General features: G+C 40.7%; 2 protein-coding genes across 4 annotated transcripts in view; both read right to left on the reverse strand.

Annotated features, from left to right (window-relative positions):
* Positions 1–2,314: 2,314 nt before the first annotated feature.
* LOC121942492 lies at positions 2,315–3,036 on the reverse strand. The gene has a single exon (XM_042485710.1). It carries the CDS (start codon positions 2,971–2,973, stop codon positions 2,371–2,373), a length of 603 nt encoding a protein of 200 aa, XP_042341644.1. The 5' UTR covers positions 2,974–3,036; the 3' UTR covers positions 2,315–2,370.
* A 2,705-nt stretch (positions 3,037–5,741) lies between these two features.
* palm3 (paralemmin 3) overlaps positions 5,742–14,317 on the reverse strand; it is a 45,187-nt gene continuing 36,611 nt past the window's right edge. For 2 of the 3 annotated variants that reach the window (XM_042485408.1, XM_042485409.1), the window contains 5 exons: positions 13,925–14,067; positions 13,283–13,355; positions 10,978–11,008; positions 10,338–10,391; positions 5,742–7,723 (listed from right to left, as the gene is read on the reverse strand). In XM_042485408.1, coding sequence (XP_042341342.1) covers positions 6,708–7,723; positions 10,338–10,391; positions 10,978–11,008; positions 13,283–13,355; positions 13,925–14,067 — 1,317 coding nt within the window. In that variant the 3' untranslated portion in view covers positions 5,742–6,707. The remainder of the gene's footprint in view (positions 7,724–10,337; positions 10,392–10,977; positions 11,009–13,282; positions 13,356–13,924; positions 14,068–14,317) is intronic. The other variant, XM_042485410.1, reaches the window with a different exon arrangement.

Raw genomic sequence — 14,317 nt, forward strand, 5'->3', positions numbered from 1 at the left:
AACTGAAATTGCACATATAAACTGTGCACAATGGAAACAAATCAGTTTTCTGAAAAAAAACTTTCAAAAAAGCTCTTATGCTCACGAGGTGGTATTTCAGGCAATTTTTAAAAAGCCATATTTTGCAAAACTGCAATGGAAACACTTTTTTTTCTCGCTTTTATAGGTCACATGAAGCTATGGCGATGTGCTTGTTGGAAGGAACTGGCTCACTCATGATGCAGCAGGCGCTACAAGAAGTGTTATTGCGTCATATAACTCTTCAAAAGTTCAGCGGATCAGCTTGAAGTTTTAAATCACAATTCTTCTGTGAAATCATGGACTATCACCTCTCAGAAATCCCTCATATGTGACCACTCCCACGTATAAGGGGCTTGCCTTTCCATTATCACTCGCATAACACGCCTACGTCGCCTTCAATTGAAAATAATGACGGCTAGTGCGGTGGCTGCAACAGAAATAAACCTGCTAATGATTTGAACAACCATCGCTGTGCTTCTTGAAATGTTATTGCGTAAATGATGTCCCAAAACACAAAATAATACTGGTGTATCATAAATTTATTTATTTTTTGAAAAAAAAATCTTTTTTCCTGTCCATTCCAGGGGACAGAGAATCTTAATGCAGAAATCACGGTATCTCATGTTTTTTTGTTTGTTTGCCTGTTCAGAAAAAAACATGAGATTATTGATTTCTCCATTAATGTAACGCTCTAAAACGTATGTATGTATATTTTGAATTGTATTTGTCACCATGACTCAAAATACCCTCAATTTCTTAAATATCTCCTGAACAGTATGTAACAGTATGTTTTATTAACATAATCAATAGAGTTCTAAAAGGATTATATCATTAGAAAAAATCAAGTCGGAACAGTACTTCCCTATTAAAAACCTTTCTCTTTTCATTTTCCAGTGATATTCAGGATGGGGGGATGCAAGTAATATGACATCTCATATTAAAAACTATTCAAACATGAAACATACCTTTCGCTTCCTCCTTTCCTGGTGGTCAGCCATGCTTGTTAAAAAAGTGGTTGAGGCCGAAGGCGAGGTACACCCTGGACAGGTCGCCAGACTATCGCAGGGCCGACACATACAGACAGACAACCTTTCATGCTCACACACAACTAAGGGCAATTTAGAGTCACCAATCAACCTGAGCTGCATGTCTTTGGACTGTGGGAGGAAGCCGGAGACCCCGGAGAGAACCCACGCAGACACGCAAACTCCACACAGAAGGGCCCTCGCCCATGGACTGAACCCCGTTCCACCCCGGGATTGAACCAGGGACCCTCTTGCCGTGAGGCAACGGTGCTAACCACAACGCCACCATGCTGCCCACATCAAGACTTTTGGGGAGTTATATTCTGGAAATTAACCTGTTTCAAAGCAATATTTAATTAATGCCTTTTGAACCTGTGATTGTTATCACCTACCTCTAATAGCCCTTTGACGTTACACTCTCTTCCTGATTCAGCCACCCTCTCCTTCAAAGTACTTCTCTCAGGGGCATGGCTCTACTGCAGTCTACTTTATATGATGTGCAACACTATGACTCACTCATGGACAACCCCATCTAAAGTCTGTGCATAGAGAACCCCAGTAATGAGTCCTAATACCTTGAAATCCATTAGCATTTCAGCACCTCTGGTTCCCTCATCTCAAAGTCAATGTTTTTTTTGAATGGCTTTTTAGTTAAAATCCTTGAATAAGGTTTGTGGTTGACACAAGCCAAAAAGACTCTCACCTTTTGTTCTATGACATAAAATATGTCAGTAAATACCCCCCTGTGAACTTTGAAGGTTTTTATGTGTCTTAGGAAAGATGGTTGCTAACAAGAGGCTAAATGAGACTACAGAACCTCATCACGCCAATCCGTGTTGACCACAGCTTTACAGCCTCGTAGTGATGGCGACGCGACTGTAGTGTAGTTCATTTTAGCCTTGTAATAGCTTTTTACTTCTGGCAACTGCATTTAGGCTTCAGAAATACTGACAGTGGTGTGGAGATGTGTGGAGATTATCTTGCTGTACAATCATACAAGTGTCATAAATGTTTGTTTCCCACAAAGCTGATAAATCATTCAAAATCCAATGGAAAAACCCCATAGGCTTTTTTAATGAGGGAACCAAGGCAACATCTGGTTGGCTTTCAGAAAACGTCATCCTGTGGACACTCTATGAAGACCTGTTAATGTTCACAAGTAAAGTCTAAGCACCTTTTGAGCACAGCAGGAAGGTTTTTCTGATTATTCATGAAATGTCACATTCACATTTTGCCATCTGACCTAAAGGAACCACAGACACTTGACATGTATCCACACACATTTTATTGACTCTGTGAACAGACATCATGCATCAAAGTCTCTTCAGCCTTTGAATCCTGTCTTCTCCTCAGTTTCAGTTTCTGAGGTGGGAAAGTCCACACAAAGCTCCGTGGTAGGATCCATCACAACAACTTCAGGCATCTTCAGACACTCCACCTGAGCTCTGAACTCCTTGAGCTCCTTGTCATCCACCTCCCTCCTTTTGCTGAACAGGCACAATTCCTCTGACTTATAATTTGGTGCATGAAAGGCCAGGCTCAGCACCATGCAGTCTGGACAGCTTGTATAGATGACAGTCCCATTCATGTTCACCTGCTCAGACGTCGTGGTGAAGGTTGGGCCATCTACTGAGATGTTACTAGACTTAAAGTAGTAGCACATGTCACCGTAACGATTGGCTTGGGAGTAGGTCAAGTTGTGGAATTTAATAGTTATACTGTCGGTTTTTTTAACAAAATCTGGAGATTCATTGATTTTCAGACTGTCTGCAACCAAAGCCCACCTGCCCTCCAAGCGACGAGGATCAGGTTGACCCAGAGGCTTAACCAAGTCTTTACAGTCCGGAGGAGCTGAATGGCTCACAGACGTCAAGCAGAGGAGAGCGATGGCACACAAAGCAAACATGTCTTGGTATGTTGAAATCATATGCCTGTGGATCTGGATTCAGTGGCACTGCGGCGTCCCTCTCACAGTGGGGCCAGTGTGCACTCTTGTCTGGCTTTATAGCTGAATCTAAAATCCAGTTTCACAATACTGAGAGCAAAGTCCACCTGTGCTCTCTCTATTTAGTCAAATAAGAATAATTTAACAAAAACAGTGATTTCTTATTGATTACACTCTTCTGACTCGTCTTACATGAAAGATCGTAGGGAATTCCAAGTAAGCCGGATAATGTAAATAGCAGGAGATGAAACTGGCTGAATCTTATTGGCTCACATTTAGAACAACTTCTGTCTGTTGAAATCCCTAAAAAAAAACTAAAGCACTCTGTTAAATTCTTCGGAAATATGGCTACCTCAACTCACTTGCACTTTGGTTTTGAACTAATACTATTAAGTTTAAAACTTGCATCAGGAGGCTCCAGTTACGCAACAACTAACAATGTTTTAGCAATGTTTGTTTACTTGCGTCCCCCGTAGTTGTCCTTTGCTGGTCAAACAGGGACATGGACAGTTTCTGGGAATGTTCAGTTTGCAGTGGAATGATTCAGTGATTCTGGGATCTGATTCTCCAGCTTTTGCCAACTCAACAGCCCAAACACTTGTATGATTTTTGCAACAGTAAACACAATCTGCCCTCCTTGGATTCATGCTTACAATTAAGACACAAATTGCCTGTACAAATGTGTCAGCTGTGAACACAGGCAGCCAAATCTGGCTCCTGTGTCCTTATAGTTTGTTAGAAATTTAGATTTTTTCTTTTACTTTTACTTCTCTGAAGAAAAGTATCAGTGATTTTCAAAGATAGTGCAATAGAACATAATAATTACATTAAACACGTTTTATTTATAAAGATCCAGCTTGTGGTATTTAGGTGGATATATTGGCAGAAATTAAACATAATGTAATAAGTATGTTTTCTATAGAGTATAATCAATGAAATAAGAAAATAAGAATCAATGTGTTTTTGTTACCTTAGGTTGAAGCGTTTATATTTACATCAGAAGGGAGTCCTCAACTACGGAGTCCGTCATGTTGCACTGTCATGTTTCTACAGAAGCCTAGAACAGACAAACCAAACACTGGCTCTGGATAGGTTAGATTTTTTGCATTTTTGCATTGGACAACATAGTTCGAAATCCCTCCCAAAGGAGCAGCTTTGGAAAAATGCAGATTAAGTGACATGAAACTGCTTTATTCTGTGTTTTTCCCAGATTATATCACTATAATATTTGTTTTGGGGAGGAGGAGACCTCTGCGGATAAGGTGACTTCTGGTAAAAACCTCCTGAACGGTGAACCCTGAAGGACTCTAACTGGGAGAAGTTTCAGCTTGTTGCAAACTGTAATCATCACTGCTAGATATGAATAAATCCCCCCAAATCTTACACCGGTGGCATCCAAACTTTTTTTGAACTTATTTACAGTGGGCATGTCTACTACCTAGCAGGGAATGTTTTTCGGTAACTGTTTGTTGGCTTGTTTACCATCTGTTTAATATGTATATATTTTTACCTATATATTTTCTCACCTGCATAGACTGTATATAAAGATGGACAACATGACAGCTCCCCCTAAGTGAGGCCAAAGCATCTGGATCACCGCCTGGTGGCTGGATGCAGAACAGGCTATGAAGCCAGCCCCCTCCATGTTAGTAAATGAGACATGGGTCAAACTAAAAACTCAAAGTAAACCATAATAAATAAAGTTTTCCCAAAGTTTTTTCTGTCATTTAAAGTTGTTCTCATCCCCCTGATGTTTGTTCTATACATCTTTTTTTCTGATAAGTTGTGTTTTACTGAGTTCTTCAGTTCTACAAAAAGGGGATATTCCTTCATGACTGAGAGCTATGTATGCCAATCCATGTGCTCTGGTTTAATTATACTGCTCTTGATTGGTTGGATGGGTGTTTTGGCGGGAAATCCTCCACCGCAGAGATCGCTACTGAGCAGACTTTGGCTCCAAAATGACGTCACAGCACAAGATGGCAGCAACTGTACCTGGGATATTTTGGCTTTATTTAAGCATAGCAGGGGCAAGTGGGTAATCCACCTAATATACATACTGTGGTTTCTACTTGTTGCTTGTCTACAAACTGTATGACAGTCCTGCCATTGTGAGATGAAAGGTAAAAATGCAAAGTGAATTTGCATGATTAATCAATATTGTGCGGTGGGACAAAAACAGTATATGTTTTTAAAGAGAAGTCATGAGCCAGTTAGAATCAAACTGTGGGCCACATTTGGCCCCCAGGCCATACTTTGGACATGCCTGTCTCACACACAGCAACTTTAATACATCAGAAGGCGCTGGCTCCTCATGCAATGTTTCTCTGAAATCCACTGCAGGACCCCCTGGGAGCTCTCAGCTCAGCAGGACTTATTCTCAAAATTACAGGGCACACTGTCCCTTTTCTCAGGTTTTTGTTTGTCCCTTAGCGATGGAACTACTACAGGGGCAGTTAGCGTTACTGCTGGGACCTCGGGCAACTCTGACAAGCTCCATGTACTTTGGAGATTTTTGAGACTTGTTGCAGGGAATACATAATCTTCAGACCCTGTGATAAGTGCACAAGTTTATGATACTGTTCTAAATCAGCTGTCCCTGATCTAGAAATAAGAAATAAATAACATTATGAAACATCTGGTTAAACATTATCAAGTGTGTTTGTTTTTGCATGAAGTAATGATGCCACTGACGGGAAAATCCACTGTTTGAGGGACAGGAATGCTGGATGAACATCAAGTACATTTATCAATGTATCACAAATGTCAGTTTAATCATTTAACCATTCATCAATCATTTCAAAGCTGACATCTCAGACGCTCTCAGTTCAACATGCTTCTCTATTCATTCTATACATCCATGCACGGACCTATGTCAGGAGCTGTGGAGCCCCTCTTTCAAAAAGCACATCTTGTAAAAAAATACTAAATTCAAACTTTCAGGTATTTTAAAATACTTTCTCTTTAAAAACTGATGACGGCCAACAAAATATTCCACAGTGCACGCTATTGTCTATAGATTAGACCGTCTCATACTATTAGTCTGTGTACTGTCAAAACCTGTATTACAGAGTGAATAAAATGTTCAGGCTCTATACTTGGGCTACAAGTATCTCTAATAAATCAATAAAATAAATCAGCTTTAAATTCATTAAATTAGAAGAATGCCCTTTCTGGACCTCTCTACATCTTTGGACGTTAAATCTCATATTTAGATTATGAAAATTACCAAATGAATTATACATATAGATACAACAGTTTAAAATAATACATCTTTAGTCTGTTTCCTTGCTTAACTACATCTAATAAGTCAGTTTTTAGATCTTCTGTAGATCTACTGGCTCATCTTCCTACCAGGAAAATTAAATCCAATTCGAAAAAACACCTCATATTTTGGTCCATGTTGTGTGAAAAGAGGACTTTAACTTGGAGATCTGGGTTGAGAGCTCTTCAAGGCACTTGGGTTCAGTGCATATCCCCGCTGTCCTCACACTGGAGAGAGCTCCCTTCCTCTCAGAGCATCAAGAGTGGAATGAGGAAGTTTCAAGATGAATACAAGGAAAGAGAGCGGAGAGTCGGGGAGGAAAAGGAAGTGGACTGATTTGAAAAATGATGGGTGCATGAAACAAGGAGACAAGGGAAGGAGTGTGTTATGAACTGACAAGCAGGGAGACAGACTAAAGAAGGGGAATAACAGGGATGAACAGAGAGGGCATTTACATGACAGAGCAGCACTGGCAGGTCTTGTGTTTGGGTGCCTCAGTCTCCTCTCCCGGGCTCGCCCTGGTCGGACTGTGTGTCTCTGTGCTGGCTGCTGCTGCTGCTGCTGCTGCTGGCTCTGCCTGGGTGTCGGGGGCTTTGGCTTGGGACAGAAGGGGTTCCTGCTCCCCTGGCCTTGTCTCAGTCCTCTGGTTCTCCTGGGGATCAGCCAGGGGTACCTCCTGGAACTGGCCAGGCAGAGTGGCAGGCTCTTGGGATTTTAAAGCTGCCTCAGCTTGCTCTGGTGACGCTGCAGCTTCACCCTCAGCCTCCAGCTCAGGGGTGAGAGTGGAGGGTTGTGCCTCAGAGTACACTGGCACTGAAGCCACTGCAGTGCCCTCTAGAGCACTGGCTGGGGACTGCACCTGGTCAGAGGTTGGTTCTTTCGATTCTATGTCCTGTCCTTCAGCTTCTGTCTCTCTATCACTGTTTGTCTTCACATCACCTTGCATGTCTCCATCCCCAGCATCTGGTTGTGCCTCTGCAGTGGGTTCAGCAGCTTCACTCTCTTCTTCTGGTTGTGTAAAGGTTTCTGTAGATGCTTCTGCTTTTACTACCCTCTCCACAGCCTCACCTTCCTCTTGGCCAGCTTCTGAATTTGACACAGGGGTTTCCTCTGACTGCACCGTCTCCCGCTGATCTTCCTGGGGTGTAAGATCCTCAGGCACATCATCACCTTCATCTGTGATGATCACACATTCTGCTCTCATCACCAGAGTCCCTTCTTCCTCCTCCTCATCCTCATTAATGTTGACATTAGGAACCTGACCAGGCTCTGCCTCGGGAACTCCTAGGCTCAACTCAGGCTCCAATTTCATGCTAATAACACCCTCAGAGGATACAACTGGTCCGTTGGTGGTGGAGGGGCTGTTGTGATCAGTGTTTGCGTCTATGTCTCCGCCATTAGTTAGGACAGCTGCAGCTTCTTCCACTAGTGCACTTTGGTTTGTACTCACTTCGTCTTCAGCTGTTTCTGATGAATAAAAAAAGAGAAAACAGCAAATAAATGCACTGTGCAGAAATGAGGTATTTGTACAATTGCATTAAAGGAGCAGTGTGTCAGTTTTATGGAGATTTAGTGGCATCTAGCTGTTGCAGATTGCAACCAAACGAAATGTTCCTATTTAAAAAGTGTTGAATGTTCAGGAAGTTTTTTTACCGGTTAAAACACTGATTAACGCAGTTTCTCTTTACAAATCAGTGTGTCTTCTTCATTGCTCAGCTTGTCACAGATGGGCGGCTAGCCCAGCACCTGCTAAAGTGTGTCTCTTCTAACTTAAAGGGACACATTGCTGGTTTTCCACCAGCTTTGTATCAAAACACTGTGGGTAGTAACTGTGGTAAACTCGCCTCCGTCTCTAACCATTGCCAAGATCCCTCCTCCCCCCATGGCGAAACTCCGCTGAATGACGCAAATTGATGCAAAACATGTCATCAGGCTGGGGATGCTAGCTCTCTGGGCTGTTTCTCATACTACAGGCTGTACTTCTACATTTACGTATTTGCCCGCCAACCATGCCACCATCACAGACACTAAGAGTTTTGAAGCAGATCAAGAGACAAATCTCTCCCTCTCTCTCAAACTTGGACCAAAATCTGATCGAACGGTAAAACTAAGCAGTGCTGATCAAGTATAAATCAATGTTGTGTTACTGTGATGCCTATTTCTCACCTAAAATGTTTTTAAAACAAATTTTAGTGCCGTGTTTCAATGTAATAGTGACAGTTTGTTAACAGGAAGTGGGCAACATACTGCTTCCTGTGCAGCAAAAATGGAGACTAACTGAGATCAAACGTTAAAACTAAGCAATGCTGAGATTCTGTCAGAGTTGCATATTTCTCATCTCAAATATTTTCAAAAACACAAATTGGTTTACTGTCTAACTGTAACACGAAATCATTTTTGCCAGTTGGCCACCAGTGGTCACACGGATGGGGACGCATTGCGTCATCCATCAGAGGTTTTATGGGCCTGGTGCAGAGCAGTGTATTCTGGAAGTTGTGGGTTTTTTTTTACCCTGAGTACCCCTCTTTCTCTGTTAACTATGGTCAATTTCAAAAGTATTTGTGTTTTTCTACTGCATAGACAGCCCACTTTTATTAAAAAGTGATCTTTCCGACAGTGAAATACTTTTTTCTGATCCAGATATTCATAAAGTTTTTACCGGTAGATGAATTATTCAGAGAGGTGTCCTCTCCAAAACAAACGCACACAGTGATTTGAACCATTAAAATGACAAAATATAGCAGTTTCTTGTTTAAAAAACAAAAATCAAAAAACAGTGCAAATGAGAAAACATAAATGGCCCTATCTAGAGCCAGTGTTTGGTTTGTCTGTTCTCGGCTACAGTAGAAACATGGTGGTGCAACATAAATAAAGTATGGATATTATATTATAATCCACTGCTGCCCATATATCTCCCTAAATCCTACACACCTTTAATAAGAAAAGTCACTGCTGTTCATGAATTTAAATGATGTTGAGTGAATTTGCAATCAAATGCCAGACTGTCATTAACTCTGATTATTAGCTTTCATTGTAGGTGGTGCAGACACACATGGACTTGATTTAAATTAGAGGTTGCTTTGCAGACCTTCACGTCAGTGCTCCATACAGCTGATTTATGTATTGTAATGCAGTTAACAAAAGGCTCAGCCGTCTATGAATCTTATTGCAGCTCATTCACCTTTGCTCTTCTGTGAAAAAAAATGCAAAAACTTATCAAAGGGTAGCGCTGTTTTAGCTACAGGCCATGAAGTGTCTAATAATAAACACAGGCTTCTCTTACTGAAAATTAGTGTAAGTGGATATTGATTACAACATAAAAAATCAAACAACAGATAGATGTAGGGTGTTTGGGTGTTTGGTCCTGTTAGGGGTAGCATTATTGGGCTATGTCACAAGAGATGACACCGTTTGATGAAAAAGCTAGACACGGGACAAGGTGAGAGGCAGATAAACTGGAAATAGAATAAACAGCATGCATTAGATGCAAATATTAATTTTACAATCTTAACTTATAGACCTGGAATGATTTAAATACAAATGGATGGGTCAATTTCCCTTTCAGAACTCTCTGGTCCACTTGAGCAGGTTGAATAGCTGTCCATGTCCCCACTGCCCTCTAAAAATGCAAGTTATGCACTTGAGTAGTATATATTAGCATAAATATATATGCAAAGTCTTTTTCATCATGTGTAAATATTCATCGCAGCATGTATGAACTTTATGTGAAGTATAGGTATGTCCACACCACTCCTTCCTTTATAATGCAAATTTCTTAAGATCAGTACACAGGATGCATACTGACAATTCTATAGGGGATTTCATGGTCTTTAAGGGGACGGGGTAAGATGGGGATTACATAAGTATGAACAAGAGGAAGAATAGAGAGGAACTGAGATGTTTTCGGGTTCAAAGTGATGAGAGAGATTCTGACATCAAAAAGAATATAGATGTGATTTAATGTGCACAAGATTTGTTTTCTGGATAATTGGGGTTTGCACTCTGCGCATGAGCTCTATTAAAAGCATTGTGGGGTATATCTGTGTACATTACTTGACACGCGAGTCAACTCTACACCCACCCAATCCTGTTGCATTGTTTTCTCCGTTCTGCACACCAGCATCTTGGACCGTTTCTGAGGAAGAAAAAAAAAGATTTATTGCAAATGGCAGTGTTTTTCAGTCAGCCATGCAGTATAGAAACCATTCATCAATCTGGAATTACTACATTAAGTATTATGAAACATTTAGTAAACTGAAACAAAAGCCTAAGGACCGTGCTCCTTTTCTTTAGATTAAGTACATTTCATTGCAATGCAAAGAGAGAAAAATGGGAAGGAGTCAAAGCACTACACAAATGAAATCTAATCAATATGTACTGATGTAATTAAGTAAGAGTTGCTGGTAGCGCAGCTGTGGTAGCAGCCAGAAAAGCAGTGTGTCTGCCCGCAGTGGCTAACATGATAAAGTGTAACGGAGTCGATACGTACTGGACAGAATACAGCGGCAGGCGGATGGATGACAACACTGCTTAACTCTGCACTTACATACTGAGCTTGTAAAACTGTTTGAAAACACTCATGTTAACTCTTATACAGTGTGAAATTTGCATTGATTTCTCACTTACTCCGGTAAAAAAAAAAATGGAAATGCAATTTTCTATAATGTCCACAGTATTTTTAACATTTTTCTGCACCATAAGGTTTATCTAATCCCACATACCTGCTCCAGCCTCTGCCACATTCACTGCCTCCTGATGAGTAAGAGGGACAGTGGAGGAATTACATTTACTGTGAGTCAAATGGTGAAACTGTTTTTCATTGTGCTGCCTGAATCTTCAGTGCATTTTGATGGGAATAATAAAAAAGACAACAAATAAAATACAAATACTGGAACATCACACAAGCTTTGAGGAAACAGACACAATAAAGAATATTTGTCCTCATGTCGTCTAAATGAGTTTCTATCATACAGCACAGAGAAGCACAGACTGTCAAGGTCTCTACAGCTTAAGGCAAGTGAGATTTAAGACTTTCTGAGACATTTCAATTCCACTCAGGATGAAATTTAAGACCACCCTTACAAAAACCAAATTTAAAGGGAAAAAAACCCGATAACGATAGACATGAGGGTAAAACAGAACTGTAAACATCAAGCATTTGTTGGTAAGTCTTCTTGGCAATTTTATGTTTCTCACTCTGCATGTGGTATTCCATTGCTCAGATTCCCATCATGCTGGGTTTGCAAAGTTTAAAGCATAAAATACACTGAGCCTTGTATGCATTGACCTATACCCACGTCAGCATTACTGCAAAATCTTGATTCATTTGCAAAATGTCCCTCAAACTGATACATACGGACCAGAAAAGGATTTAAAATGTGCACAGAAAGACTACAAAGAGATTCAAAGGAACTGCAAAGAGAAACAAATAACAATCAAAGGGGCAAAATAACCATAACAAGACAAAAAATCACTGCTCTAAGTGAACCGGCCAAAAATAAAATAAGAGTTTTTGGTTCCGCTATCTTGATCAGCGTGATGAGACTTTGGGTTAAGTGTTTTTAGTAGAAAGTTGTCATCCATTTTTCTGAGATTTTACAACATAAGAAGGGAAAAATAAAAAGATTCCAAAAAATCATTCTTCGGATGGCTTAACAACCTATTCTTAGACCGATGAATTCAATGCCTTTTTAAGGATTTTCTGAAACCCTCAACTTAACTAAACTAGTTGAAGGTCTTACAAGTAGGATTTAGAGGAATCTGGCAGTGAAGTTGCAGATTGCAAACAGCTGAAACTTCTCCCGTGTGCCAAAATTGTAGGATAACAATGGTAGCTGACATGACAAATTGAATGGCCCCATCTAGATTCAGTCTTTGCTTTGTCTGTTCTGCGATACGGTAGAAACATGACGGTGTAACATGGCAATCTCAGTGGACGAGGACCCGCTCCCCATGTAGATATAAAGGACTCATTCTAAGGTAATGAAAACACAACTCTTATTTTCACATGATTCTACACTAAAGAAAAACATACTTATTATATTCAATTTATGCCAATATATCCCCCTAAATCTGGCAACTGGACCTTACTGTGTCCACTGTGGACTCTCAGATGGGTGAAAGTAATGCTTTTAGTTGTTAAATGACCTTGACATTCTGCCTAGTCGTGGGGGGAGTGATTGAGCTGGAAAGTCCTACGTGACCTTTGAAAAGTTGACAGCTTGGTATGGCATGCAGTTGAGTACATCAGAACTACATCAGAGCTGTACAGCTATAAAGCAATGGTGTATGTGTGTGTAGCTTTAACAGTTAGAAAACAGCTTTTTTGAAGGGCCTGATCACATCATCATACCCCTACTCTCATCAGACAGCATTAGGCAAACAAAGTGGTAAAAAAATAAAAAAAAATCTGTTTGAGTTGCCAGATATTAGCTGTCGATCACTCTCAGTCTGCCCACTAAACCGAAGCTCTGCTGGCAAGGCCCGTTAAAATGATGTATTTTCACATAGAGGATAAGGTCAAACATTCAAAGTGTCCTCCATCACAGGCTGTAACAGCTATTAAAAATAAAATCCTGTGTTTATGTCTCTGGTTGATTTTAGCTCAACTCCAAAAGCCAAGATTAAGATGAATATGGAACTTTGAAAAAGCTAGCTAAAGAGACCCTGGAGTCGACAGCAGTGGAGGGACGACGCTTTTGTTCTACTAAAAAGACCTTCAGGTAAACATAACTTGTGCTTGGCTTGAGGTGAAACAATAATTCCAGAGTGGATCAAGTGCTGAATTGTTTATGTAACAGGGCTGCTTACATTCATGAAGTTCCTGCTTTTGAACAAGAGGTGCTACATCAAAGGTACATTTAGAGAGAAAATGAATTATTAATGGCAAAAAGCCACAGACAGAAGTTGTGGGGAATTTTCTGCGTAATGGAAGATGATGGAGCGAGCTTGTTCGACACATATTCCGAGCCTCTTTGTGTCCACGGAGTGTGTGGACTAGTGTGTGTGTGTGCGTGAGTTCCTCACCGTTTGGCCACCCTCCATCTGTTCCTTCTGCTTCTCTTCCTCCTCTGCCAACCACTGATTCTCTGACTGCAACCTGAGGCAGACACAGAGTTATGCAGACAAACACACACAAAAACAAACACATTCAATCTATACAAAAATGCACTCTTAGTTTATTTTTAATTTGATGCTTAAATATGATTATAAACTTATTTTATGATCTCAATCTTAGTAACACCACAGTAGGCACATTTTTATGTTTAAATTCCCCCAGAGGCCATATACAGTTTGAGGAGTCTTTGTGAGGGTAAAGCGGGGTAAAGCTGTGGACCTGTGCAATAATAAGATTGGGATCTTGGAGTATAGTCTTCAGGGACTTGACAGCATTGTCCACTGCAATAACTCTAGTCCTGTCTGGCCAGTAAGTGTGCAGGCTGGATCTTGCTCTCTGCCTGCAAGTTCAGTACTGGCAGGAATTAAAACTCAACTTTGCCAACATATTCATAATGCACAACAACAGCAGAAATTACAAGAAAACAAAAATAGAAAAGGGAATGCTGCAGCTATCAATTATACATGAAGTCTGAACTATACAACTACAACAAAAATGTGTCACTTCTCTCCTGCTCTGTCACACACACAGACACAAACACACAACCTCACACAATGTTGCAGTACTTGTCAATGCGCTTTTCGATCTCCTGGGCCTGGGAGCCCCAAAGAGGGGAGCGAGGGCTCTGGACGTCTGGGGAGGTTGGAGACAAAGGAGCTCCTTCCATCAACCACTGGTCTCTCAGAGACTTCCTCTGGAGTGAGAAAGAAGAGGTGGGGAAGAGGAGGGAAGAGAGACAGGCAGAGAAAGAGTCAACTGTCAACAATATTTTGTTGTAGTAATATGATTATGATGTGTTATTCAAGCAAATTTTAAATAAAACACGATATTAAGTTTGCTGCGAAATGTTATACATTTGTCAAGCATCACAGACTTTGCTATACAGTATCTTTTTTTCACCATAGTAGCTATCCCTCCAATGTCTTTAGTTGTATTTTGCCACT

This window comes from Plectropomus leopardus, chromosome 4 (genome assembly GCF_008729295.1).
Source record: "Plectropomus leopardus isolate mb chromosome 4, YSFRI_Pleo_2.0, whole genome shotgun sequence".
In the NCBI taxonomy this organism is placed as follows: Eukaryota; Metazoa; Chordata; class Actinopteri; order Perciformes; family Serranidae; genus Plectropomus; species Plectropomus leopardus.